Source organism: Pollachius pollachius, assembly GCF_949987615.1.
Source record: "Pollachius pollachius genome assembly, chromosome: 3".
In the NCBI taxonomy this organism is placed as follows: Eukaryota; Metazoa; Chordata; class Actinopteri; order Gadiformes; family Gadidae; genus Pollachius; species Pollachius pollachius.
In genome coordinates, this window is record NC_136936.1 from 47517642 (window position 1) to 47542641 (window position 25000).

The 25000-nt window shown below is 46.9% G+C and overlaps 1 protein-coding gene across 1 annotated transcript in view; it reads left to right on the forward strand.

The window, feature by feature from the left end:
- Positions 1-25000, forward strand: part of stxbp5l (syntaxin binding protein 5L) — a gene marked incomplete at both ends in the record, with an annotated part of 119606 nt that overhangs the window by 78271 nt on the left and 16335 nt on the right. The window contains 13 exons of the mRNA XM_079733322.1: positions 673-748; positions 3810-3967; positions 5335-5407; positions 6899-7046; positions 7459-7526; positions 8337-8377; positions 9100-9314; positions 9785-9945; positions 10486-10611; positions 12422-12573; positions 14919-14987; positions 16114-16179; positions 20996-21103. Coding sequence (XP_079589448.1) covers positions 673-748; positions 3810-3967; positions 5335-5407; positions 6899-7046; positions 7459-7526; positions 8337-8377; positions 9100-9314; positions 9785-9945; positions 10486-10611; positions 12422-12573; positions 14919-14987; positions 16114-16179; positions 20996-21103 — 1461 coding nt within the window. The remainder of the gene's footprint in view (positions 1-672; positions 749-3809; positions 3968-5334; positions 5408-6898; positions 7047-7458; positions 7527-8336; positions 8378-9099; positions 9315-9784; positions 9946-10485; positions 10612-12421; positions 12574-14918; positions 14988-16113; positions 16180-20995; positions 21104-25000) is intronic.

A 25000-nucleotide genomic window follows, 5' to 3' on the forward strand; every position in this document is an offset into this window, starting at 1 on the left:
CACGATTCGCCTACCACAAGATGTGCATTAGCCCACACTAATCAACCAAAGGTTTGAGGAATCCATGCGGATATTTCACAAGCGATTGAGGATACTGCTGCCGGGGAAGCTAATTAGGGGAATTACCCTGATGTTTGATATGGAGACATGATACAAAACTCAATTAGTTGTTCCTCTTTTTAATGGTGAAAGCTGGACGAAAAACATGAAGGATGAAACATTTTATTGGAATGACTTATCTTCTGTTAGCCCTATTTATTTCCCCGCACATAAAAAGGCACTTTTGATTGATAGTCAATTTGCTTTCCCTCTAACAGATCAAAAAGCAAATTGTAAAAAAATAAAATGCTTTTCTAAATGTGGGTTCATATTTGCAACGTGAACCTCCACTGTTCCAGCACTTAGTTTTTCGGTTACTCTAAGAACTAAAATACTCCTTTTTCAAATTTACATTTTCAATGGGGTTTTCAGCAATCAATCTTCTGGAAAAATATTGTGACATTTAAATGCAGGCAGCGTTGATTGTGTTGTAACAGGGGGAATCACATTAAGCAGCCTCTGCACACTTTATTTTGGTAAACTTAACGTAAGAAAAGTGATCTATTCGGTATCTCAGGAAATAAAGCGGGCATTGAGATTCCTAGAATTTATGTTTTTCTGTCTTGAATGCAGGAAAGATACAGAAGGATGGGAGGAAGGAGTCGTGTAAACCGATCCTCAAAGTGGAGTACAAGACTTCAAGGAACAGGTAAATAACAACTTTGATCATATGCATCTTCCTCCTCATTACATGTTAACATCCCGGATCTGGAACCTTACGTCAAGATCAAAGCATTTGAGCAACACGACTTGTGGGCATAAACGTATGTCTCTCTCCGTTCACCTTTCTCTTTATACTCACTTGTCTCTCTATATTCACTTGTCTCTCTATACTCACCTGTCTCTATACTCACCTGCCTCTCTGTACTCACCTGTCTCTCTACCCTCACCTGTCGCTCTACACTCACCTGTGTGTTTATACTAACCTGTATCTCTGTACTCACCTGTTCAAACAAATAAATCAGATGTCGGGAAACAGAAATGGTACAAAAGACTTGCATTTGATCAAACTAGACCTTTAGGAAACCACTTGGCATAAGTCCCTCATCGTGAAATGCTGCGATGAGCTGTGTGCTAAAGGCATGCTAGCCCCTGGTCCAGATTTGGGAATTTCATTGAATCGGAAATGCCTTCCAATTCACGGGAGCTCCATTCTTCACAAAGACATCAAAGTAATCCTCTTCGTGGTTGCCAGGCTATAAAGGATGAGCGAGTCCGATCTTAAGTATCACTTCTGGCTGACGCATTGTTTTGCACTATCACAAACGTTTTACATTTTGCAGAAGTCCCATGAACGGCAGAAGTTAATGGGCCTGGATAGCACATGGTTAGCCCCTCATCGCTGTCAGCAGGAAAAACATTTCGAGGAAATCTTTTATGTGGCCTCGGTTCAATGGTTTTAAGAATAAAGGAATTTTAATGTACCTCCGTCTAGAAAGCCAAAATAATAGTGTCTCTCCCCCTCCTCGGGTATCAGAAACTCATGCGAAAAAAAGATAAAATATTAGAGAGGCGAATGAAGAGGGAATTGTCAAATGCCCTTGGGTGGCGGTGGTTCTCAACTGTTGTAATGTATTAAATTCTTGAAAAATGTAATGTGCTGTTTTTAAATCGTGATTAATTGCTGCGTTAATTGTATTGTTTTTTAATGTGTCCCTGCCAAGGGACCCCAGAAGAAAATAAGCTATTAAGCTTAACCTGGCTAAACTGCTGTATTGAGGTGCACAGTAAAACAGCGGGTCGCAAACAGCGAATCGATTTCCGTCGTTGCGGTGTAGCAGAAGCAGCATCCACTCCCAACCTCTCTCGTCTCGTGCTTCCACCGGGCCCCACCTGCAGCTAGACATAGACTGGGACTGACTGTTGATGTCAGCGCGTTCAGGTTCACTGCTGTCCCCCCCAGCAACCCTCTTGCTCTCGATCACGCGATGCAGGGCTGACGTTGGCCTCCCCAAGCCAAGCCAGTGATTCCTCATGTATCTTCCTGTCCCCTCCGCTGCTATAGAGACTCCCAGAGCTCCTCTGAGTGGTGTCTGTTGAGATGAAGCCTCCTTCATTGTTTTTATTCCAGCACATGCATAATGGTGACCGAGAGGAATAGGAGGGGTGTCTCTGTTTCAGGGCCTCGAGGTTTTCAATTAAAAGTGAGGAACAGGAAACTGCTGGTTTAATAACGCGCTATGCGGGGTCTACGGCCCCGCGCGGAGATTAAACGAGACCGAGCAGAATTATTACAAAATATTATCCGTGGTGTAGCGCTGAAATTGGTGCTCTTTGTCGCGTGTTCTCGATCGTTTTGAGGCGTAATACGTATTGGCAGGATTTACCGGCGGCATTTTTTCGTGGCCCAGCATGCCTTGTGCTGTTGGGAATAATCCCCTTTTGCCCCTCATGAAACAGTTGGAAGATTGGAGGAGATGTTCCTAACCCACATTTTCTCTGACTCACAGAAAATCTATTTTAAATTCAATGGAAAAATGCCCTGAATTTCTGAAATTCAACCCTAAATCGTTTTGGGTTTGGAACCGTAGGATTAAACTATGTTTCGCTACAAGACGCACTGATAAATTATGAATCACCACCAAGCCTTTTCAAACTTTTCCTAAACCTATACAGAACTTCATTTTGAGGTGGCCATGACCGAACCCTTAGCATCTCTGCGGCTTCACCCTGAAACCAAAAGCTTTCCTCACGCTGCTGACTTTATCAAGGAGGACAAACAAAAAGACACAGACCGTGACATCCTCTGCCTCCCTCAATATGCCACATTGCCGCAACTCAAGCCATCGTGGTTGAAAAAAAAAGATAGGAAAAATAAATAGGACAGATAATCATAATAACATCCAATTCCTCTAAGCCCAGTGGCCTTCAATATACAGTCTGCAATCATTTTCCTATGCCAAACATAGTCGCTCATGTTGAAGGCAGAAAACTTTCACCCTTCACTCTTATACATATACACAGAGGTACACAGAGTATTTGAGAGGTAGCTTCAAGAGTCAGACGCAAGTCCTTGAGCGATGGGGGCATTAGAGATGAAAAGATACCATGCTCAGATGCCCTTGCCCTCTCCGAGCTGATTACGCATTACGGTCTTTGGATAGAGATGACGATCAAAGATTGTATGAGGGTTGCGTTTTTAACTCCTTCCATCCACAAACAAGACTTGGGAGCTCAGAGTTGTGTTTGGTGAAGTAGTTATTGAATAGATTCTGATCTAGATTGTTTGGAACTAAGATGAAGCTACCTGGACGTTTATACACCTGATGTGTGTCTCTCTCTCTCTCCCTTTTCTCTCTCCTCCTCTCTACCTCTCTGTCTCTGTCTTTGTCTCTCTCTCTCTCTCTCTCTCTCACTCTCACTCTCTCACTCTCACTCACTCTCTCTCTCTCTCTCACTCTCTCTCTCTCTCTCTCTCTCTCTCTCTCTCTCTCTCTCTGTTATGAAATTTCCTTTTTCACAAAGAGATTTTGCAATCTCTTTGTCATAAACAATCACATTAACCCATTTGTGCCGGCTGCCGCGCAGCAGCCCGCACAAATGGGTTGAATAACCACCTGTACTGTTTGGGCTTGGGTATCAGATTAAATGTAAGCACATTAAGAGAGTTGGATATTTTCTTAATAAAGTGGTATTAATAACCAACGCTCTTTCTCCCTCCCCTGTCTCTATGCCCCTCCCCCTGCCCGTCCTCTCCCCCCCCCCCCCAGCAGCGAGCCCTTTGTCATCTTCTCGGGGGGGCTGTCGTACGACAAGGCGGGCCGCCGGCCCACGCTGACCATCATGCACGGCAAGGCCATCACCGTGCTGGAGATGGACCACCCCATCGTGGAGTTCATGGTGCTCTGCGAGACCCCCTACAACAACGGTGCGTGCTCAGAGCTCCAGTCCTGGACTGTGGGATAAGCTCTTTTCTCGGTCGCTCTGTTGGTCCATCGCCGGGGGGGGGCGAGGTCCTAGGGTGACGCTGCCTGCTGAGTTGTATCAGGCGGCAGTCGAGGGAGCGTTATGGGGGTGTGAAGGTGTCTATGCTATCATGGGTGGAGAACAGAGAAAGGAATGGATGGAAGGCGAACTGAATGGGGTATATATAAGGGTATGTATTCTCACTTTGACTCTGCTCAGCGAGTATAGGCCTACGCCACACTCTTTTTATCTCTCTCTCTCTCTTTCTCGCTCTGTCTCTCTTTATGTCTCCATGTATATTTCCCTATCTCTCTCTCTCTGTCTCTCTCTCTCTCTCTCTCTCTCTCGCTCTCTCTGTCTCTGTCTCTCTCTCTCTCTCTCTCTCTCTCTCTCTCTCCCTTTCGTCATCTTAAAAGGTGGTGTGAGAAAAGACGCTGGTTAGCACTGTGACATTACCTAACCAGACCTCATGTCTCACGCCTGAGAATAGCTGTCGCCGGGTTCATTAATTCTTGCTTGCCCCATCCTTTCCAGCTCTCTCTCTCTCTCTCTCTCTCTCTCTCTCTCTCTCTCTCTCTCTCTCTAGGGATGTCACAAAGAAAGCTGAAAGAAAGTTTAAATCTGGTAGTTGTTTCTTTTTGTATTGTTGTATTTCATTACAGGTACTGTATCCATTATTGGTATCCTGTACAGAAAGGGAACATATTATAACGATAACTTTCCAGTTATAACATAATCTTAAGCCATCTATTTTTATAATTTTTATTTAGTCTATAGTCAGTGTAGATCCACTGTGTATCCACAAAGTCTAGACACACAGAATAGACACTGAATCTACACAGTGTATCTCCACAGTCTAGATACACTGTAGATTCACTGCAACCATTAAAATCCTAAAACACGGCTACGGGCTGGAACTGATCCTCCTTCACTCCATCAACTCCTGATCCAGTTGTGAGAGCGCCGCTGCTGCCACAGTAGGGAGGCAATTTCTGTTTCACCGCCCACGCAACAGAAACACCCACCGCTGAAGACGGCATTGTTAGGTTTGAAATGTCCGGCAAAAAGCTTGGCGCGTGTCAACGTAGACGCCGCTGATGAGTACTGCTGGGGTAGCAGGGTCTTGTAGGGGTGGTCCCATTTTACAGGGGAAGGTTTAAACCACTTCCCCTTGTAAGGAGCGGCATGTAGCAAAGTGAGAGGCAATCGAAAAAAGAGGGGGAAAGGGCCTGACTCTCTCACACTCTCTGATTCCCTCTCCCCCTCTCTATCTTTGACTTTCTCACTCTCTCACTCTCTCTCACTCTTATTTAATGTGATTTCTTACAGAGGTCCAGGAGCCGTATGCAGTCGTTGTGCTTTTGGAGAAGGACTTCATCGTGGTAGACCTAACGCAGAGCAAGTATGTGCAGGTGCACACACACACACACACTCGCGTGCACACACACACACACACACACACACACACACACGTTCCAAACACTCTTGCTCCCTGCCTCATTTGGCAGCAGGGTGAGAAGGAGAAGGTGAGCAATCTGCTGGCGTCTGTGGCACGGCGTCACATAGGCCTTCAGAGTCGGATATATCGGCCATTATTTTGGCCACGGTGTGAGACCTCAAAACAGAGCCAAAGCCATAGAGCCATTTCACTGAGGCTTCGTGGCAGGACCAACACAGGTGTTGCTCATTACAGTAATTAAGGGTGTGCTGTTTTAATGTACCAGGGCACGGGTAGAAGACTGAACAAGTGAAGGCATCACACATTGACCACGGACCATGTTAACGTAACAGATCCGTAATTAGGGCTATGAGCGGCAGATGTGTTTTTCGCACGATGATACCTCCGTCCATTCAGTCAGGTCCGAAGGGGATGACTGGAGAGGGGTAGGACGTGGGATACAATCCAACTCAATATGTTGCATTGTATTGTGAACACCAAGTTGGACTGGGTTGTCCTCGATTTCATCCTCTTGGCCAGTGCCATCTGTGCTGACCCACAGGGTATTGCTAATTTGGTTGGTGATTGGCTCATATTCAGCGCCATGTGTTTCAATTGGTTCCGGCACAAGTACATTTGTTTAAGCCAATAAGAAACAATTAAAGCTGGCCCTGTGGTTTGAGGAATTCACTTGAATAATAGTTAAGCAGGCCATTCATTAATTGACAACACTAGGAGCAGACTTCACATGAAGTAGATGTTCTTCTTACACCAAAACATATATGGCATGGGGGTGTGGTAAACATGGCCGCAGCAACATCACCCTCCAAATCCCTGTAGATGTAAGAAACGCCTGAATGAAGACGGATGAAAAGGCCTCATGTGTCTTTGCCTTCCTCGGTAAATGGCCTGTCTGCACGATTCTTATTTATGATTTATTAGCAAATTAGCCTTTAAATACCATTCTGCCCTTAGTTCTATTCGTTTTTTTGGAGGACATTAGAAGTCTACGACGCAGATGTACTTCTTGAGGCTATTCGTCTTCTCTTTGGCTCCTTGCAGGCCACTGACGTCAACAGTTGGCCTGGAAAACATTTCTCTTTCTCGGGTACAGATGTGTAGGGGTTCCAAACTTTCTCCAAATGTGCGTGAGTCACGATGAGAAATCAAGCTGAAAGGTGTCCTACTCGGGTGCCAAACGTTATCCATCCCTGGTCTCCAGTATTCTTCCATGACACATTTACAGGTTACAGGTTCCTCTGCGTTTACACATTTCCCATTGCAACCATCCAATGTTCACTCCAATATCCTGTGTCCAGGTTTTCTGCCTTACTTTTGAAGTTATCCTTACCTTTTTGTGCTTCTACCGTTTAGGTCACAATATTATGTAAATTCTCTCTCTTGCTCTATATATCTCACTATATTTGCATTTCTCTTTCTCTTGCTCTTTTTCAGCTTCCCCATCTTTGAGAACCCGTACCCCATGGACATTCATGAGTCTCCGGTCACCTGTACGGCCTATTTTGCCGACTGCCCTCCAGACATCATTCCAATCCTGTACTCCATAGGTGCCAAACACAAAAAGACGGGCTTCAGCCAGAAGGTAGGCAGAGGGTTGGCCCACTGAGACCTCTTTCTTTGTCCGATGCGAGTGTTTGAAGGATTACCCCAGCTTTTGATTTACAAAAACAGGCGTAGGTGTATTTTTCCGGTGCTCGGTCGTATCGCTACTTGGCATAGCACTGAAGCTACCTGATTAGTGTCAGGACAGCAGTGGGTTTATGGGTTCGGGTGTAATCACGGTTCATTGTCCTCGGGGAGAATAACGGCGGACCAAGGCTATTGACAACGGTGTCCGATCGCAATCTGTATTTTTCCTAAATACAATGGATGCTCTGTGCTCATCTAATCACATCATCCAATACTGCGGCGTATTCAAGCCAACGGGATGGTTGAGTGTGTGTGCCTTGGACTATGTGCGACAATCAGAGAAATTCTGTCTATGACTACTCCAGGAGTGGCCAATCACTGGAGGGACCTGGAACGTCGGCTCTCAGACGTACCCGGAGATCATCATCACAGGGTGAGTTCACTATAGACATGGCATGGTAAGCTATTGTAGATATAAAGCTAGCATAAGGTGTTGTGATAGATTAGTTTCTGTTAGTTCAGGCATGGATTATGCAGTTGGGTGTTGTGTAAATTATAGGAAACCATTTCTTCTTTGTCCAAATTTGTATTTTGTTGTATTTTGTTTTGGAAAATAATATGTTTGCTAGCCTGAGTAAGAACCATTTGTCACATCACAATTGGCACTGACTTAGGCACTGTCTGAGGGAAGAAGATCTGCGAGCGAATATTGTATTTGTATTTCAGGCAATGCCAAATCCTAGGCAAACAATAAGCCATGATTGAACTGGCGAGCCAAATATTGAATTTCTTTCTTTCTTGAGTAAGGTGCATGCAGCGATTCATGAATAATAAAAGTGTTTAGGTCTCCTTACTTTGACTGTTTATTCATGCCTCCTTTGTATTGTGGATGAGTTCCTCAACTCCTTAAGGAAGTTTACTTGTAGTTTACTGTACTGGGTGATGCTCTTCATTTGTCGAACTTAGCTGTTAAAGTACAGTTAACTTCTCTTTTAACCATCGCTTTTCTTCACCAAGTGCATTCATCTGGATGGCTAATCACATGACCTTGCCTGTTTCTACAAAACAGTTGAAAATGTTAGGCTGCTTAAAATAAACCTCTCTCTCTCTCTCTCTCTCTCTCTCTCTCTCCCTCTTTCCACCTCTCTCTCTCTCTCTCGCTCTCAATCTGTCTCTCTGCCTCTCTTTCTCTCTCTCTCTCTCTCTCTCTCTCTCTCTCTCTCTCTCTATCTCTCTCTCTCAGACATGCTGACGGGTCGATAAAGTTTTGGGATGCGTCTGCAAGTAGGTCTACTGTAGTTTTCTGTACACACCGACACTTTCCTAATTGCCAATTACAAAAGCACAGTCCGGTGGCACGGGCACGCTCTCCTTTGGGATCCTTGGGGCCAGTTCCAATGCTAATAGCGATTCAAAGTTCATATTTTACCACTGAAAGTCGACACCTGTGTCTTTTATAGCCATGTTGACGCTGAGCCAACCTGGCGGCGTCGGCTCTGGTTTGCTTCACACACATAATTATGTAAAGGGGGAACGTCTCCATGATCTGATTTGGCTCCAAATGAAGTTAAGCGGGGATCATGAGGGAGCGAGCGCTTATGGTATGCAAGCAGCCGCTCGGCAAACCACTCGGATGTGTCATCAACTCAAACACTATGAAACCACCCTTGTTAGCGTAAGGACTGTAAAGGCTTAGTTGTAGTTCCACGTTGACGCAACGCAAGGGGGTTTACGTTACGTCCTTGCGGACCCTCCTTGCGTCCACCGCAAGGGCCTGACGTGCGCTTCCCAAACACCTTGCGTCGAGGCGACGTAGCAGCAAGGGCTGTGATTGGTCCGAGTGTAAACCCGACGTAAGCCAGACGCAGAACCAAAACAAAATCAAGCAACTGCCTGATCTTTGATTGTGTCAACGTGGAACCATAACGAAGCCTTAAGCGTAGTCACACACAGGCCCGGTCGACACACACGTCAGAGTATGGCTCTTCCTCCGTCCTGCCCCGCAGTCACGCTGCAGATGCTCTACAAGTTGAAGACCTCCAAGGTGTTTGAGAAGCCCAAGCCCGGGGAGGTGCGAGGGGGCGACCTGGTGGAGGAGGACCCCTACGCCGTGCAGATGGTTAGCTGGTGTCCCCAAAGCCGCGTCTTCTGCGTGGTGGGCATCTCCGCCCACATCATCCTGTACCGCTTCAGCAAGTACGAAGCCAACACGCCCATAGTGGTGAGTGGAGCCCAGAGTACTTGGAGTTCTGATGTTGCCTCGTGTTTGGAGCTCGACCCAAAAAAGGAAATATAATATTTTGTGTAACAGAGCAAAGCACGTAGAGTGTGAATGTACCGCGCAGTACTTTCTGTTTCCCTTCGTATCGGTCTTTTATTAATGTCATGAAAATCCCAAAACACAAATTTGGAGTGTGTCTCAACACAGACACTCGCCAGGTTTGAATAGTCTTTGTACTATTTGCAATGCCGATATTAAGCTTTTATCAGAAACAACTTACTGTGAGTTGAGTTTCATGTTTACAAGGATGTCTGGGTGAGGCATCACTTCAGTTCGAAACACAGGATCTTTTTGGCCAGTAATCGAACACACTTCCCATCCCCACTCCACCGTTGTACCCTCTGTTCTGTGCCCTAACTCAAACACCACACTCACAAGTCTGTCTTTGGCTCGTGTCCCCCCCCCCTCAGTCCTTGGAGGTGCGTCTGCAGTGCGACACGGAGGAGGTCCTGTCTCCTTCGGAGACGGAGAACCACCCTTGTTTCCCTGAGCCCGGCTCTCACTCCCCGGTCCCGGCCAGCCCGATGAGTGGAGCTTCCGAGGGGGTCAAGGACAGCATCCCCTGCCTGAAGTAAGGATCGTAGACGGTAGGACGTAGAGCTGTAGGTCTGTGATCTCTTGGTAGGACGTAGAGCTGTGGGTCTTTGGTCTCTCTTGGTAGGACGTAGCGCTGTAGGTCTTTAGTCTCTCTTCAAGAGTTACGGGAATGTCACTTGGCAGAATAACTATTTGATGGATGATCTGGAGCATTTCCAGCTTAGCATAAATTAGATTTTATTCCCTCTCACAGTTAACAACCGCATTGTAGGTACCATCAATACATTAATAAATAGATATCGAGTACTTTGGGGTACGTGGTTTGAGAGTGTCAGTGGTGAAACCAGTGTGTTGTGCTCCTGTGTGAGCATCTCTCTCTCTCTCTCTCTCTCTCTCTCTCTCTCTCTCACTCTATCTACCTCACTCTCGCTCTCTCTTTCTACCTCTCTCTCTACCTCTCTCTCTCTACCTCTCTCTCTCTACCTCTCACTCTCTCTCTCTCTACCTCTCTCTCTCTCTCTCTCTCTCTCTCTCTCTCTCTGTCTCTCTCTACCTCTCTCTCTCTCTCTCTCAGGGTGAAAGAGCGTCCGGTACGGGTGCCCCCGGGGTACCAGGCTGAGCTGGTGGTCCAGCTGCTCTGGGTGGATGGGGAGCCTCCCGGTCAGATCACCAGTCTGGATATTAACTCTGCTTACGGCCTGTAAGTCATACTCCTCCACTCTCTCTGTCCCATTAAAGCTGCTGTGGGTAAAATTTAAGAGCTATTGTTTGAGGGTTATTTGTTAGAAATGACAGTGCCATCCATCAGTGAGGTGTGCCTAGAGAATACCTGTTTCGATTTCACTGCATGCCTGCCTCTGCATGAGCATATTTATGGTTTTGTATCCCGGTACACAAATCAGGGAATCAGGGAATCCATGCCCAGATTGGTTTAGGGAATCCACACTGACTGTAAATCACAGGTGATTGAATGCAAGACTTCTCCATAGCGGAGAAAAATAGGGAGGGAGGGAGCAAATAAGGAGGATTTTTTAGTTGTTTAGTTAAAACATCTGGCTTACTTCTACTACGTTATGCTCTCTAACTTTACAATTCTTGAATCTTACCTACAGCACCTACACCTTAGGGTGTGATCCAATCCTCCGTCCACCATCCACCCACACATAGGACCTCACCTCACCTTCTTATTTATTATTCTGAACCTTTATTTAACCAGGTTGGTCTCAACGGGATTTAACTCGCTTTTACAAGCGAGACCTGGCCAAGACAGCGACAGCAGCAGCAGCATACAATAAAATACAACCAAAGAACACAAGAGTAAACAACATTACCACCCCAGCCCCAACACAAAACCTTATTTCACACATTGAATTGTCGAGTCAGGTCGGGAAGTTCAGTGCTGTCCAAACAACTGCTGCCCGCCTTTATAAAGGAAGAGAACTGGAAGAGGAATATTCTAGCGAGCGTTAAGCTAGCTGTATTTCCTTTTTACCCAATCAGTGCGAATTGGCTCGACTGCTCAACCAAAGACTATCGCTGTTCCTCGAATAGACATATTTTATTTCATCATACCATGCCCTGGGACAGTCTTTTAGCTCCAAGCTTATTTAACGTCTATATTAGGCTGCTTTTGTCCAGCTGTCTCACGGGGCAGCTTTGGATGAATACATGTACCGACAGAAAGATAATTGCTAGCAATTGAGGTTAGTATAATTTTATATATACAGTACATATCAATATGTTTATAGATATAAGTATCTCTATACATATAGGTGCTACATATACTATGTAAAGAACACTTATATTCCAATTATTAACAATTAATGTTTGAAAATAATTGTTATCATAAATATCTTATTAGCACATATTAGCTTATCAGTAAATGCAGTTCAGAAGCTGTGGACGCAAACGTTCGTCCATAGTCACTCCCGTTATATGTCAACGGATTCTATTATTCTGGGGCAAAAATCGGACAAGTGACAAACTTTTACATTCTTCGAGCCCGGCCTTGTTAGCGCACACAGCTGTGCATTAGCATCCTGCTAAATGTCGCTGGCATGTCTATTTTTAAGTGAGAGGCGCTATGAAAGGTGGTTCGCTTGGCAAAGCCGATAGCGTCCTCCGGCTCTCCTTTGAGCCGCCCTGCGTGGCAGAAGGCTGGAAGGTCATTGGACTCAATCCTGTAAAGCTACTCACAGCGGGACTGGGGCGCTGAGAGGTTTTTCTCTGGTCTGGCACCTCACGCCACCAATACGAATCACACACACACACGCACACACGCATGCATACACACACACACACACACACACACATACTTGTGGTTTTACATGTAGACACACATTCGTCATTTTTTAACGTCTTCACTACAAGAAGTGTGTGTGTGTGTGTGTGTTTGTGTGTATGTGTGCGTGTGTGCGTGTGTGTGTGTGTGTGTGTGCGTGCGTGCGCATGTGTGCGTGCATGTGTGTGCGTGCGTGCGTGTGTGTGTGTGTGTGTGCGTGCTCCCCCAGGCTGGCCTTTGGGAACAGTAACGGCCTGGCGGTGGTGGACTACCTGCAGAAGACGCTCCTCCTGTGCCTCTCCACCCTGGACCTCTACGGCGCCGCCGACCCCTACCAGCGGCTCACCCGCTCCCCCCGCAAGAACAGGCAGTCCACCTCGGGTAGGGCGGCCACCCGCACGCACATGCACGCACGCACAGACACACACAAAGACACACACACACAGACGCTAACACACGCACGTTCCACCCCATCACGAAGCAGTGTCGACGTTCCGTCTCTCTCTGTCTCTCTCTCTCTCTGTCTCTCTCTCTCTCTCTGTCTCTCTTACCACTCTCCCTCTGTCTACTAGTCTTTCTCCTTCCATCTTCAATTGTATTCCTCTGTGCCCTGTGCCTCTCTCTCTCTCTCTCTCTCTCTCTCTCTCTCTCTCTCTCTATCTCTCTCTCTCTCTCTCTCTCTCTCTCTCTCACTGTCCTACTGATATAACATTCACACACGCACACACATGTCCGATCCATCGCAGTGCACGGCCTGGACCGGGCGGGGTCATCCCGGGACAAGCGGTGCATGTGGCGGGCAGTCTGTGGTTCCACGGTGGCATCATGGTGCATGTGTTGGTCTGTTTATTTCTGGTTGTTTCCATCTTGAATCCTCACTGCCCATGGAACCCTCTCCTGTCCCTCCTCCTACCTCCACCGCTACCCCTCCCCTCTGCCTTTCATGTTGCTCCAGTAGGGCTTTGGGACAGGATCATCCTGTCTGAGAAGTTTCTTTCTGTGTGCTCGCAAAACACTGACGCACGCACGCACACCCACGTGCACACACATATACCCCTTTGGATCATGTTCACCCAGGGACAAGTCAGTCTTGAACATAAACATGAACAGGTACACAACTCTGTGGGCTACTGGGTTCTGCAATCACACATGCACACACACACACACACACACACACACACATATGCTGGTTTCTGCACACACATGCAATCACAGATGCAGACACACAGATACAATGTACTGCACAGACATGCAATCACACATGCACACACACACACACACACACACACACACACACACACACACACACACAGATACACTGTTCTGCACACACACATACATACACACACACAGGCACACGCACACAGATACTGTGTTCTGCACTCACACAATCAAAACACACACAAGCACACACACAGTTAATGTGTTCTGCACACATATAGATACACACAGGAACGCGCACACAGATACTGTGTTCTGCAAACACACAATCAAAAACACACGCACACACACACACACACACACACACACACACACCGGCATACAGATGCAGTCATCCCATGCAGTTCTACAAAATACTCTGACATCATTTTAACCCACCCAAGAGCCATATACATATATGCTTCTTTTTTTATATATAAGCCTCTATACTATAAAATAGTTGATTATGATTACACTACTCCCAGCAGCACATATCAGTCCTAGCCTTGAAGTGCAATCATCCTTTCATAAAAAATGAAAAAGAAAAAAATAATTACACAAAGAAAATGATTCTTGGTTGTGGGAAGGTTGGTTCTTTTCAGTAGAGATGTTGCGTAAGTGCTTGTATTGACTGCTGGTGCCCCTTTGTGCCCTCCCTTCTCCCAACACGTCCCCAGTCTCTCCCTGCCTCTGGCTGGCGTCAGGGGAATCAATCGATGAGAGCACCAGGATTTTGTTTGTCATGCTAACCGGCCTACAGCCTCTTTTGTTGCCCATGCTCTCCTTGGGCTAAGGAGGATTCATACATCAGTGGATCGTATGTTTACGTGTTTACGCCGTCATGTTCTTACTTTACACCGTATCGTCTTTGTTTTTTTCCTGTTAACATTCAAATACATTTTTTAGTACAGATTGATACATTTCCAATTTCAAAAACGGTATATATTGATAGAAAAATACAAATAAGATCATTATTATTTACTGCTACTATTAGGCTAGATATACTTTTTCTTTCATACATTATGTCGGAGAAAGACTTTTTTTGTCAAATTCCCTGTGTGTTCGTGTACGTGCGTGACTGCGTGAGTTATTGAGTGTGTGCGTGCGTGCGTGCGTGTGTGTGTGTCCATGTTTTTAAGTGGATTGGAGGTGGAGGGGGGGAGTGGTCCAGCCCATCTCCAACGCTGGATGTTTCCAGTGTGTGCACCCTCCTGATCTCACACCGGTGGTGGTTTAGCATCCGCTTGGCTCTCACTTCCTTTATTGTTTATTTCCTTTCTAAGCCTGTGTTTTTCTCTCTCTCCCCCCCCCCCCTCTCCTACACTCCATCCCCCCTGCCCCCTTACACCACATACTACACCATCCAAACCTCCTCCCGTACCCCCACCTCCCACTAAACCCGCCCCCTCCAACCCCTCCCCCGTTCTGTTGGCTGGTGGTGTTGATGGGGAATGGGGGGCGTGCCTGCCTGCCTGCCTGCCTGCCTGCCTGCCTGCCTGCCTGCCTGCCTGACTGCCTGCTGACAGACTTTTGCATGCGTGGCCTGTCTAGCTTTTATTCCGATTCAAAGAAAAGGATCCGTACTTCGTACCAGAGTAAGTTTGTTGTTGTGGTTTGGTTGTCGTGTTGGTGTGTGAGTCGGATAGGGGCTTGGGGTTGGGGTGGGATGGGTCTGAGGTGACAAGGTTGCCGTGGAAGCGGGTAAGAGGATAAACTACGGAGATGATTGGAAGTGGGAGGGAAAAGTGGCGTGTCGCCGGTGTCACAGCCTTAAACTGTAAGTGGACGAGATGGGGAACTGAGTCTTTCTAAGCGGGTCTTCGCAGCACTGTTTGCACTCGCCAGTTCATCCTCTTGCGGATATTCCACTTTTTCAACTCTGTCACGACAAGAGATATCCATTATATCCTTTATTATTCAACAATGTGGGCCTTCAGACATACGATGATGCGCCCCGCAAGCCGTTTGCTTCAATCTGAGTTTATAAAAGTTCTTTCAGTTCCTCAAACTAAAGGCAACGTTAACGATTGTAAGCCCTTAATAATAAATAATTAAGCATGTAAATAAAAAAGAGATAAGATGGATAAGGTTTAGCAAAAAAATAAAGCATATTGGTCTTTGGAAACATAACAAGGTCATTAACAAAGTCAGCCCTGGTGCACGCAGAGAGGATCGGCACTGAATTTGTTCCTGTCATCTACTGCCTGCCTCAAAGCGGTTGAATTGCGCTGTACTGTGTTCCCTTCAGTATGGGGCTTGCCCGGCACGCAGAGCTGTCCAAGGCATGTTTAATACATGCCAAGGGCAGTACAAGAGCCACATCTGAAGCCGGGCAGGGCAGGTCCCATCACGGGCTCTGTTTCTATCTTTCAGCCGCGCTAGGCCAGGGGGGGGACCGAAAATAAAATAATTGCCTGAAACCCTGTCTAGTCTCCCTCGCTTTAACGGGGAAACCCAAAAAACCAAAGGCAGTTTAAACAATGGCCTCCGGAGTAGGCTTTTTTTCGGGAATTGATTAAACACGAGTTCTGTTTCTCAAACGGTCTCCCCCCGAGCAGCGGTGATGTACAGGAGGGCTTCGGCGGGTCGCCCGGCCGACCCCTGTCGTGTCTGCTCCCCTCCAAATTGAAACCCGCCTAATTGACTGTTTCCGTTTCAATTTCCTCTCCGAACTCTCCCCAACCCCCCCACCCCCAACCCCGGTTGCCGTGGTTACGACAGGTCTCACGGAGTTGTCTGACAACCAGCAGTCTTTGGACATGGAGCGGAGCAAGTCGCCCACCTCAGGTACGGCACCGGCGACCTTTAAGGACGGCACACACTCACACACTCTCTCTCTCTCTCTCCTCCTCCTCGTGCTCTCTTTCTCTCTCTCTCTCTTTCTCACACACACGCTCACTCTTACACACACACACGCCGACACACACACGCCGACACACACTGAACCATAAGCATGCCGTGTCCTTGTGACTTGTCGCCATTAGCTAAGCTTTTCCCCCACGTCTTGAACAGAGCCTGCGTGCCTCAGTGTGGTAATGCAGTACACCCCACGGCCTTACAGGTTAAGGAGGGGTGTTATGGCGCCGCATGAGTCCGAACTTTGCAGCTGTAACTTGTCAGTTCTTAAGTAGAGAATTTGCAAGGGTGCAGTTTTTCACCTCCGCATGGAATGTGGGCAATGACCACTGACGTACTTCTGGTCGTCGTATGTCGGCTCTGATTGTTTGGCTTTGACTGGACATCCAATCAGAGCCGAAAATATGTCCAATTAGCGGCAGCGAATGAGAGGAAAAAATGACACCAGGTGATCACAAACAAAATGGCACACAAAACGCCAGTGCCCAGCCTACCACTACACCACAAAGACTATCACATTTGTAGCTTTCTCTTCCGCTTATAGCTTTATGTCAACAGTCCCTGTTTATTTCTTTGCTGTTTTCTTAACGGGCTCCTTTGCGACTGCTTGTGTCAGTGTTACCATGTTTGTCCTGCCTCAGTGTTGAGCCAGCAGCACGAACAGGTTGCGTGCTCCCTGCTCAGCATGGGGCGACGCCCGCAGCGAAGGCTCTGCTGCCAAGAGCCCCTCTCTCTCTCTCTCTCTCTCTCTCTCTCTCGCTCTGACTCTCTCTGTCCCTCTTTCTCTCTCGCTCTCTCTCTCTCTCTCTCTCTCTCTCTCTGTCTCTCTCTGTCTCTTTCTCTCTCTCTCTCTCTCTCTCTCTCTCTGTCTCTGTGTCTCACTCTCTCTCTGTGTCGCTCTCTCGCTCTCTCTCTGTCTCTCGCTCTCTCTCTCTCTCTCTCTCTCTCTTTGTGTGTGTCTGTGTCTCTCTCTCTGTCTCTCTCTCTCTCTAGTCTACAGGGTTGTAACGCTGTAGCACCTCTGATGCATCTTGGCACAGCATCGATTGCCTGTATACTCTCCGCTAATCTGTGTTTGTGCGTGTGCTGTGTGTTTGTGTCTCTGTGCGATTTGAGTATCCGTGACGCTTTTAAGGACAATTTACTGTTCTAATTCTGTAAGCACTGTTGCTTTCGGTTTTGTGTGTGTGTATGTGTGTATTTCTACCTTTCTAGCTCTATTTCTCTCTGTGTCTTTATCTGTCTGTATCTCTATCTCTCTATTTCTCTCTGTCTGTCTGTGTGTCTCACACACACACACACACACACACACACACACACATACACACACACACACACACTGACCATTGTGGCTTCCCTGTGCTGAACCACTACCTATGGACCTGCATGGAAGCCTTTGTTATATTTGAATGTTATGTACCACAGAAGGAGCAGAGAGGGGGTTGTTGCGGATCACAGCATGATGGATAAACAAGAGGCAGGGGTGGGGGAGGGAGGGAGGGAGGGAGGGTGAGGTAATGAGCTGGTGGGCTTGCAGAGGTCGCTGCAGGCTGTGTAATTAAATGGGCTGCGCCGTTGTGTAGCAGGTGTGTGCGTTGGGAAGTGGGAGAGACCAGCGGGAATTGTATATAGCTTCCTTTCTTCCTTTTGTGCTTGTTGTTGTTGTTGTTGATAATGTTGACGCTGGAGGTGATTGACAGGTTACTGGCTGTCAGTCAACACGTCGGAGACTATGAATAGAGGTGTCTGACAGCATCTGTTTGTGTGCGTGTGTGTGATGCAATTCCCCCCAGGAATTGCTTTGTTCTTGATAAAAGTAAATATGATGGTATTAAATCAATATGAGATATTTCCCGGAAAAAGCACCAAGATATTCCCCAGATAGCGTGCTACATGCTTGTGTTGTGCCTGTTTGTACTGTGTTGCTGCTAAGTGTGTTGGTACAATCTCGCGTCAAACAGAAACTAATCTTCTCTCCTCAGACATTCTGTCAACATTTGAAGTGTTTTAACTTGCATTAAACAATTCCTGCACCAGAGAATAGTGAAATGTCAATTTGAGAACATTTGCCAGCGCAGAAGGGCCCATCAGAATCCTCCTTTCTGTGCTTGGGTTTGGTTGTTCTAGGGCATTGCTGATCGTCCTCAAATTCTCCTGGCAATGAGTTCTCTCAGCCCTTGACCGGTTAGGATTGAAGTGTAGTGTCTGCCAGTACCTAAGTGGAGAGGGACAGGCTTTTTGAACGAAATCCCCCTTTTTGCAGTTCATCCAGAATCAATCTGTGTGTTATCGTAACTTCCTCCAGTAGGCTGTGCAGGATTATAAACCCATCGACACTCACTGAGTGGAGGGGAGAGAATGTTTGAAGTCCTGCCTCTTCCGTCTATCACACATTTTCACAGGAGTAGAACTTTCTGACTCCTGGAAATTATCCAAGCGAGGTAACTGGAATTCATAATCATTTATTTATTTAGTTTGGTCTTTTTGTGATTATTATTTAATTAACTGACGTATTCATGTATTAATATGATGTATTCATTTGCGTATCTATTATAAATTGACCTCATAAAGTCTGGTCGACAGTACAACCATCTCTCGGGATATGCAATAATTGAATTCAAAACAACGAAGTATTCACATCCCTAATCGTAGCCTGAGGTAACTAACATCCAGCCCGGCATTCAAACACAAGGTTGACATTTGAAGCGCGGTATAAAGCCTTTTCTTGGTTGAAGTTCATTACTCATTCACCCCATTCGCTCAGCCTTGAACACGTCCTCCGTCCAGCCCAGGAGGGTGTACTTTACAGTAGCCATTAAGAGAAAGTTCTCAGGTAATGAAGCTCGACTCCTCGTTCTTTATCTGGCCTGGGGGGCTTCACTTCAACCCAGCCTGCGCCTCATTCCGGCTGGCACACCGCAGCTCTGCTAGGTGAGGAGTCTGGCTCTTCTCCGTCTGACACAGGCTGACCAAGCTCCCCCACCTCTTCCTACTTATTGTCATTCTCCAGCCGTCACCTCGACTATTTGACGCTGCCAAATATACCGCCTCTGACTCAGACAGCTTGTTAGGCAGTGGCAGCCATCTTCTTGAGGCACCCCCGTGAGCCGGTAACCCCAGTGCCGGGCCCCTCAAGCCCGTTAGCGGGGCCTGATAATTGGCCCCTTCTCCGCCCACTGAAAGACCTCCTCCGCTACCTCCGTCATCATCCTTCTCTTTCTGTTTCTCTTACAGGTTCAGACGCTGTGACCCGGCCAGGATAATTTTAGAACTGATATGGGGTGGGAGGGGTATGGGGGTTATGGTGCTGGTGGTGGTGTCTGTGGTGGTTGGTTATAGGAGCAAGGGGGATGTGAAGCGAGCCTACCTGCCAGGTTCCTTAGTACAGCCACACTGCTGTACTAAGGAGCTTGGGTTCAGTCTGAAACCTGCTCTGTTTCTCTTCAGACTGCACATCGAACGGAGACACGTCACAAGTCTACCGAGTCAAAAGCAATCAACGGGAGGATTTACAACGAGAGGACGTGACGTCAAAACCCATATCTGACAAGTATTTAGATAGCAGGTAGTTTTTGTTTCATTAGCAGCATATCAAATCAAGAAGATGTCCCTATTACCCGGCTGGGAGACACAGCTGCTAATTGCGTCATAGTTCTTTTCGTCGCTCTTTGTGACCAATTAGACAAAACCCTCCGTTAACACGATTGGCTAGACAGGGCACTGTTGTGCAAAGTCCCACAGCGTCTCTATAGTAAATCTATTAGATCTGCCTGAAAAAAGGCTGTGTGGTATTAGATGAGTGAAGAGAGATGAGTGAACACGTTTTATATTAAGGGCTGTTTCAGGTGTGATCCTGTTAGACATCATCTCTGTGCTTTCCACGTCGTTTAAAGTAATCACTCCAACGCGCTACCGACGTCTGAGTGCAGGCTCATCGAGTGCATCTAGTGCTCCATCATCCGGTTTAACACGTCTACCGTCTTTGGTGTTGAATGGACACCACACAACCCAACACTTCTAGGAAGAGGAGTTATACGCAGTTATACTCTGGCCTGGGAACCAGACGGTTCTCAGAGCTGATGTTTTATTTGCTCTGGCCCCCCTCCCGCTCAGACAGATTTCCATCACGCATTTATCTAATGTGTGATGACCGTACAGAGGAGTGCCCTATAGCAGCGCCGTTGAGGCGTCTTCTTAAGACGTCTAGATGGCTGCCGCTGATGTGTCACGCGGTTCGTCGCTCCGATTGGTTGTCGGTCTGTCCAATTACGTCCGGAGGCCTTACGGCCTGCCCCGGTAGATTTCACCCCTTGGAACTTGAAAATTAACTGAGAGGTTCCAGACTTGTACTATAGTACATTTGCATATTAGTCTGGCGATTGTCGGGCTAGTGAAGAAGTTGTCATTGAATCGCTTGTGACGTGGTAGTTAGTGTGTATTAGTGGTGGTTGCTGTAGTTAACGCAGCAGTTGTGTGAGTAGCGTGTCTGTGCCGTGCTCCTGTCGTTGTCATGTTCCTCTGTTACCACGGATACGATGGTTCAACCACAAGAACGGGTGCATATTTCCATTCATCAATGAACAAAACAATGACAGACATCCTTCACCTTGACTGTTCCTCGTTGTCGCGCCCTTCAAGCATTCGTTCCTCCAGAAGTTCACCTCGGGTGTGTACATGTGTCCGTGTCCCTGTGTGTGTGTCCGTCCGTCCGTCCGTCTGTCCGTGTATGTGATCTCCCTCGTTCTAGTTCATTACCCCTCGTCCTCCCTGCACTCCGAGGTCCGCGTGCCCCGTGATCCGGCGGCCGCGCCCAGACCCAGCCCCTGCAGCCCAGTCTTTCACTTGCTGGACAATGGTAAGAAGAAGACGGGACCAGGACCTCGGGGGTCCACCTCCCAGTCCTCCACCACCACCACCACCACCCACCCACCCCCCACCACCCATCACCCACACCCGACACCACCTTTCCTCAAGCCTGTGTCGGCTCCATGTTTGGGGGAGGATGGACGGAAGGATTGGGGGAGTAATACTTGAGAACATGCACATGTGAGACGCCCGCATCCCTAGATGGGGTAGGGTGTGTGTGTGTGTGTCGGCGGCGTGGTCTACGTTAGTCTCCTCCTGCATGCCGTGAATGAGGTGCTTCTTTCTAGCGCGGTGGTGCGGCCTGCGTCGTAGCCGTGCTGCTGCTGGTCCCCATGCAGCTGTTCGGTGGGTGCAAGCTCTGCCGGCTAACCTGTAGCCGCTAACCTCTAGCTGCTGACCTCTAGCTGCTAACCTGTAGCCGCTAACCTCTAGCTGCTAACCTGTAGCCACTAACCTCTAGCTGCTGACCTCTAGCTGCTAACCTGTAGCCGCTAACCTCTAGCTGCTAACCTGTAATGGCTAACATGTAGCTGCTAACCTCTAGATGCTAACCTGTAGCCGCTAACCTCTAGCTGCTAACCTGTAATGGCTAACATGTAGCTGCTAACCTCTAGATGCTAACCTCTAGCTGCTAACCTCTAGCTGCTAACCTGTAGCCGCTAACCTCTAGCTGCTAACCTGTAGCCGCTAACCTCTAGCTGCTAACCTGTAGCCGCTATCCTCTAGCGGCTAACCTCTAGCTGCTAACCTGTAGCCGCTAACCTCTAGCTGCTAACCTGTAATGGCTAACATGTAGCTGCTAACCTCTAGATGCTAACCTGTAACGGCTAACCTGTAGCTGCCAACCTGTAACCGCTAACCTGTAGCTGCTAACCTGTAGTTGCACTGCTAACCTGTAGCTGCTAACCTGTAGCTGCTAACCTGTAGCTGCTAACCTGTAGCTGCTAACCTGTAGCTGCTTACCTGAGGCCACTGTGTGTGCTGGGTGTGTGTGGGGGGGGGGGGGGGGGGGGGGGGGGGGAGAGGGGGGGGGTGTGCTAGCATTCTGCTGCTGTGTTGATGCTAGACAGATTGAGATGGTTAGCTTTGTGTGTGTGGGTGTGTGTGTGTCTGTGTGTCTGTTTTTGTGTTTGTGTGTGTATGTCTGTGTCTGTTATAGTGTGTGTGTGTGTCTGTCTGTCTGTTATTGTGTGTGTGTGTGTTTGTGTGTGTGTGTCTGTTATTGTGTGTGTGTGTTTGTGTGTGTGTGTGTTTGTGTGTGTGTGTGTGTGTGTGTGTGTGTGTGTGTGTGTGTGTGTGTGTGTGCGTGTGTGTTAAACGCCTAGTGTCCAACGCCTTGCTAGCAGGATGGGGTATTACTATTATTAAAAAAATAAAATTATTATGTTATTTCCTTACGGGGGGTGTGTTGCTACGGCTGACTGGGTCGCCATTGGCTGGGCCTCCCTGTGCACCGTGCGTTTAAATACCGTTTGAAATGAACACTCGCCATGTAATTCCCCTCTGTTGTCTTGCCGACCGTCCGTCACCCGTCCATCTCCTCTAACTGCATGGGGGCCGCGATGCGGTGGGCTGGCCCTGCCGAATCAGTAGCCCATCAGGTGGCTCCTGTCGGCCCTGTGACTCTCTCCAGCCAATGGAACGACGAGAAGATCTAAATGCACTTTAGTCTCTAACGTTCGCTCTCCTCAACATATAATAATCCTGCCAGTCCGACGCCATTTAGATTTAGATTTAGATTCTCGTTTTATGAAGCACTTAGAAATACATTTCCATAGATATATAAGACATTGTGACATCTAACTATGCTGCTATTGAAAAACATAGACGCACAACTCTTTAGCTGTAGGACCAAATTAAAAAAATAGCAATAGGAATTGTTATATTATTAACCATTATTAAACATTTAACAATAAATGTATACCTCGTGTCTATACATTGTGTGTGGTCAGAGCCAATACCAATATAATATTAGTTTGGTTAAGCACACGTACATGCCTTTAAAAACTGATTGAGAATGTATTGACTATTAAAACATGTATTTGAAGCGGCTCATCAGACAATGCAAAGTGGATGAGGCCAATTGAAAGATCACTGAATGTGGCAGGAGGAACACAATGAAAATAACTAATTAGGCAATACATGATTATAATTATTATACATTATTATTATAGTACAGACGCAAAATATCCCAAGAGCAATCGTATAACTGTTGAACACGTTTATTAGTGGAACGCACATGATTGATGTTGACATCCCTTATTTTTAACACATTAATTACCTCTGTTCTTAATCCTGTTCACCTGACCTCATTACACACAGACAAGCACTCACAGTCACACACACACAAACATATCTCATTATTTACACTTCATGGTTTGCCAATAGATATAAACCTTGTGGAAAGACAGTGATCCAATAATTCAATTAATGAAATGACTTGGATTAAATGAGAAATATTCCTTACGTTCCATCGAGATTTAAAGATTTGCAGCCAATAATGCAATAATTAAAGTACTTACATTATCTCTGAACTCTCTTAATATTAATATTTCAATTGGACGAAGACAAAGTGTATTTCTTCTTATGCCACCGTTGGATGAATAATGCAGACTGATCTGTGAAGGTCACTCCTCAACATCCACAAACCACTCCTTCATCACTGAGTTTCTGCTAGAGCTTGTACAAAATGTACTTTTGGGAGGAGAATAAAAGATGAATACCAAGGCCATCCCGGACGCAAAGTCACTGGCATGGGCCCGGATCCGCGAAGGACAAAAACATATAATGAATAAAATATATATCTTGAATAGATGGGTTGTGTCAGAATCCTTTCCATCTCATCTCCATAATATGAAGAGTGCGAAGGGAAAGACACAGCACCAGTCAAGGCAATGAAGGCCTGATGGAAAGTGTGTGTGTGTGTTTGTGTGTGTGTGTGTGTGTGTGTGTGTGTGTGTGTGTGTGTGTGTGTGTGTGTTGTGTGTGGGGGTTTCAGTTAATCTTAATACTCAATTAAATTCTGCGTCTTCCACCTCCCAGGGTCACCATTTACCCACCATTTAACAAAAATATTAAAATCATATTGTGAGCTTGTTCATGAAAATATATCAATAACAACATCTCCAATTCTAACTTTGCAGTCCATCTTATCGACTGCAAAATGCTTGCAAAATGTGTGTAAAAAAACGTGTTACTTTGTTCCCTCACGTGTCGTGTTCTGTTTAGGACATGCTTCCACCAAACCCATCTCCCTCGCCCACCACCCATCTCATATTTATTTCCCAGACCAAGGTCGCTCCTGCCTCCGCTCAATGCTCAGAGCAGCCATTACCCCGGGCGCTGCAGCAGAGATAGGCCGGCACCATGATACCCATACGGTTAAGCTGCTGTTGTTTAATATCTCAACACGCTATAAACCGTTTTGCTCTATCTGATGTATACTGCGGGGGAAATGCCCCAGTACCAATATCTTGTTTTCCCCTGGCGGCGTCAGTGTACAACGACCGTATCATATCGTGGGGCACTGTTTGATCTAATGACGTCAGGGTCGAGATACTGAACATGGATGGAAACTGTGTTGGCCCATTAGATCATTTTGAGCATAAGCTTACTGTTACTCAACAACCACAGACACCAAAGGAACAGCTCCTAAGGATAAGGATATTCAACTCGTCTTTCTAATTGGCCGAACTTGGTGCTATGGCAAGTGACATCAGCTAGCCCCAATTTCAACCAATCAGAACAAGTAATTGCAATCGTACTTTACTGGCCGTCCGCGCCGTCCTTGACTGAGGTTTGAATGTACTTTTACAGTCACGATGCTTAGAAGTGTGGTTGCTTATAGAAAGAAGGATGAAACAACACAGTACTAAAGCATATTGGG